General features: G+C 52.3%; 1 protein-coding gene across 1 annotated transcript; it reads right to left on the bottom strand.

The window, feature by feature from the left end:
- Positions 1-1,932, bottom strand: LOC125542573 (indole-2-monooxygenase-like). The gene is made up of 2 exons (XM_048705683.2): positions 1,037-1,932; positions 1-919 (listed from the first exon to the last, which is right to left on the bottom strand). The coding sequence occupies exons 1-2, from the start codon at positions 1,919-1,921 to the stop codon at positions 305-307; spliced, it is 1,500 nt and encodes a 499-aa protein (XP_048561640.1). The 5' UTR covers positions 1,922-1,932; the 3' UTR covers positions 1-304.
- Between the last annotated feature and the right edge of the window lie 499 nt (positions 1,933-2,431).

A 2,431-nucleotide genomic window follows, 5' to 3' on the forward strand; every position in this document is an offset into this window, starting at 1 on the left:
TCATAAAATAAAAGGTAAAAATCAATGTGATGACGAATATTTCTCTTTCACTAGAAAGCAGTGAAGACGATGCTAAAATATAGCTGCGCACGCACATGCATAGGTACACATTGACGCACGTATATAAAGATTGGGCCAAAATCAGCAATCCTGCTTCCTTTCATTAACCACCGGTGGCTCTCTCATGAAACTGCTTAAAAAATGGACTGAAAAAAGAAACTGGTGACTGATCAATGGCAAAAGCCCTGACTTAATCATTGTAGATAGACTACTGGCACGAGGATATGGATCATTGAAAACCAATCTAGACCATGCGTGGGACAAGAAGCAGCTTCACCTTCCGATGCACATCGATCCCGTATTCCTCCGTCATATCGACGCCCGGGGATCCCTCCGGCAGCTCCCAGTTGAAGTGGTAGATGAGGTTGGCAAGAATGATCTCGAATGTGACGGCGGCGAAGGTTATGCCTGGGCATATCCTTCGGCCAGACCCAAACGGCAAGAAACGGAAGTCGTTCCCCTGGAAGTCGCAAGCAGCATCCATGGCTCCTTCCAAGAACCGCTCGGGCACGAACTCCTCCGCATTGTCCCAGCAGGTGGGGTCCCTGCCTAGAGCCCACGCGTTGACCATTAAGCGCGTCCCGGAGGGTATGGTGTAGCCCTCTACATCGCAGTCGGCTACGGAGAGGTGGGGTATCAAGAGAGCCCCGGACGGGTGCAGCCGCATGGCCTCTTTCATCACGGCCTTGAGGTAGCTCATGCTTGCAAGGTCTTCCTCGGTGACCATTTCTTTGCCCTTGGTCACGCTGCTCCTCACCTCGGCTTGCAGCTTGGTCATCACGCGTGGGTTCCGCATCAACTCAGCCATGGCGTAGTCAAGCGATACGTACGTTGTGTCGGTCCCAGCTTCAAACATGTCCTGCATCGATTAGTTCGTACATAAAATATCAGTCAGAAATTTGAGTAAAATTATAAATAGAAAACTTGTGCGAATTAATAATGGAAGTGGAACTCGATCGATCTGCATAGTGCATACCATGAGTATTGCCTTGATGTTATCTTTGGTCAAGCCGTACTCTTGTTGAACGGAGAGCAAGACGTCGATAAAGTCTTGCTCGTCCTCGTCCATCACCGTCTTGCTCGCGTGCTTGTCGATGAGGTCGTCCAGCAGGTCGTCCCATATTTTCTTCTGTTTCACCGCCTTGCCGGACGCCATGTCCAGCCTTGCAAGGCTGGGGAAGAAGTCGGTGAGTATAAACCCACCTAGGAGCTTGGAGTTAATCTCCAGCAGCTCCCGGAACATCTTGTTCCGGCCCGCCTCTCGGGGCAGCCTGCCAAGCACGGCCTGGCATATCACGTCGTTGGCGAAGTAGCTGAAGACCTCGCTGACATCCACCGCCGAGCTCGCGGCTGTCGCGGCCTTTACCCTGGCCAGGACGAGCCGCAACTCTGTCTCACGGGCAGCGCGGTTGGAGCGGACCTTCCTAGCGCTGAGGAGGTGGGTGGTGACGATTTTCCTTAACTGGCGCCAGTAGTCGCCGTAGGGGGCGAAGGCTATGTTGGTGGAGCCACTGAAGAGGATGTCGCCCACGGGGGAGTGCGGCCGGGACGCGAAGAGGTGGTCGTAGGTGCGCAGGACGGCCTTGGCAGCGCGAGGCGACGAGACGACGAGCGTGGGGACGACGCCGAGGCGGATGAGCATCACGTCGGGGCCGTGCTTCGTTGCCAGGTCGCGGAGGGCGACGTGGGGTAGGGACCCGACGAGGTGGAGGTGCCCGATCAAGGGGAGCTTGAATGGAGGCGATGGGAGCTTGCTGTACAGCTTCTCTGCTCTAGAACTCGACGTCGCGAGGTACACGATGATGAGGAAGAGAAGGACGAGCCATAGTGACTGCGGAGTTGCAATAGCACCTAGATCCATGGCTATCTTGAACTGTGCGAGTGCAGTTGATAACTTGATAGCTGTCCTATCGGTTCTTTTATAGGCATGCTACGTTTCCATTTTGGACGCACGGCTAATTTCGTACCGTGTGTGATGCTTTTATATCGTACACAATTTTGGGCTAACTATCTGTGATTGGAAGGACTAGTAGCACCACTCTGCACTTGTGTTTTTTATGGCCAAATTCACTGCTTTGACCATTTTCCGTTAGTTTAGCACGATCTGATCCTATGTGAAAAATTATTTCAGATCTGATCCTTTTTCTATTACCACTGTCTATGGTGGTAGGGCAACAAATCCTACCGCCAAGGCCTTTGGCGGTAGGACATACCTGCTTCGTCACGTCCATTTTATGCTAAAAAACCCTACCGCCATGGTCTATGGTGGTAGGATGTGTTACCCTACCATCATAGGGTCCTTTCCGCATAAAACAACAGTTCTATTGCATGTGTGACCCCATCATAATTGCATGCATGTCCCTACCGCCAA

Source organism: Triticum urartu, chromosome 1A, assembly GCF_056163025.1.
Source record: "Triticum urartu cultivar PI428250 chromosome 1A, HENAU_Tu73, whole genome shotgun sequence".
Lineage (NCBI taxonomy): Eukaryota > Viridiplantae > Streptophyta > Magnoliopsida > Poales > Poaceae > Triticum > Triticum urartu.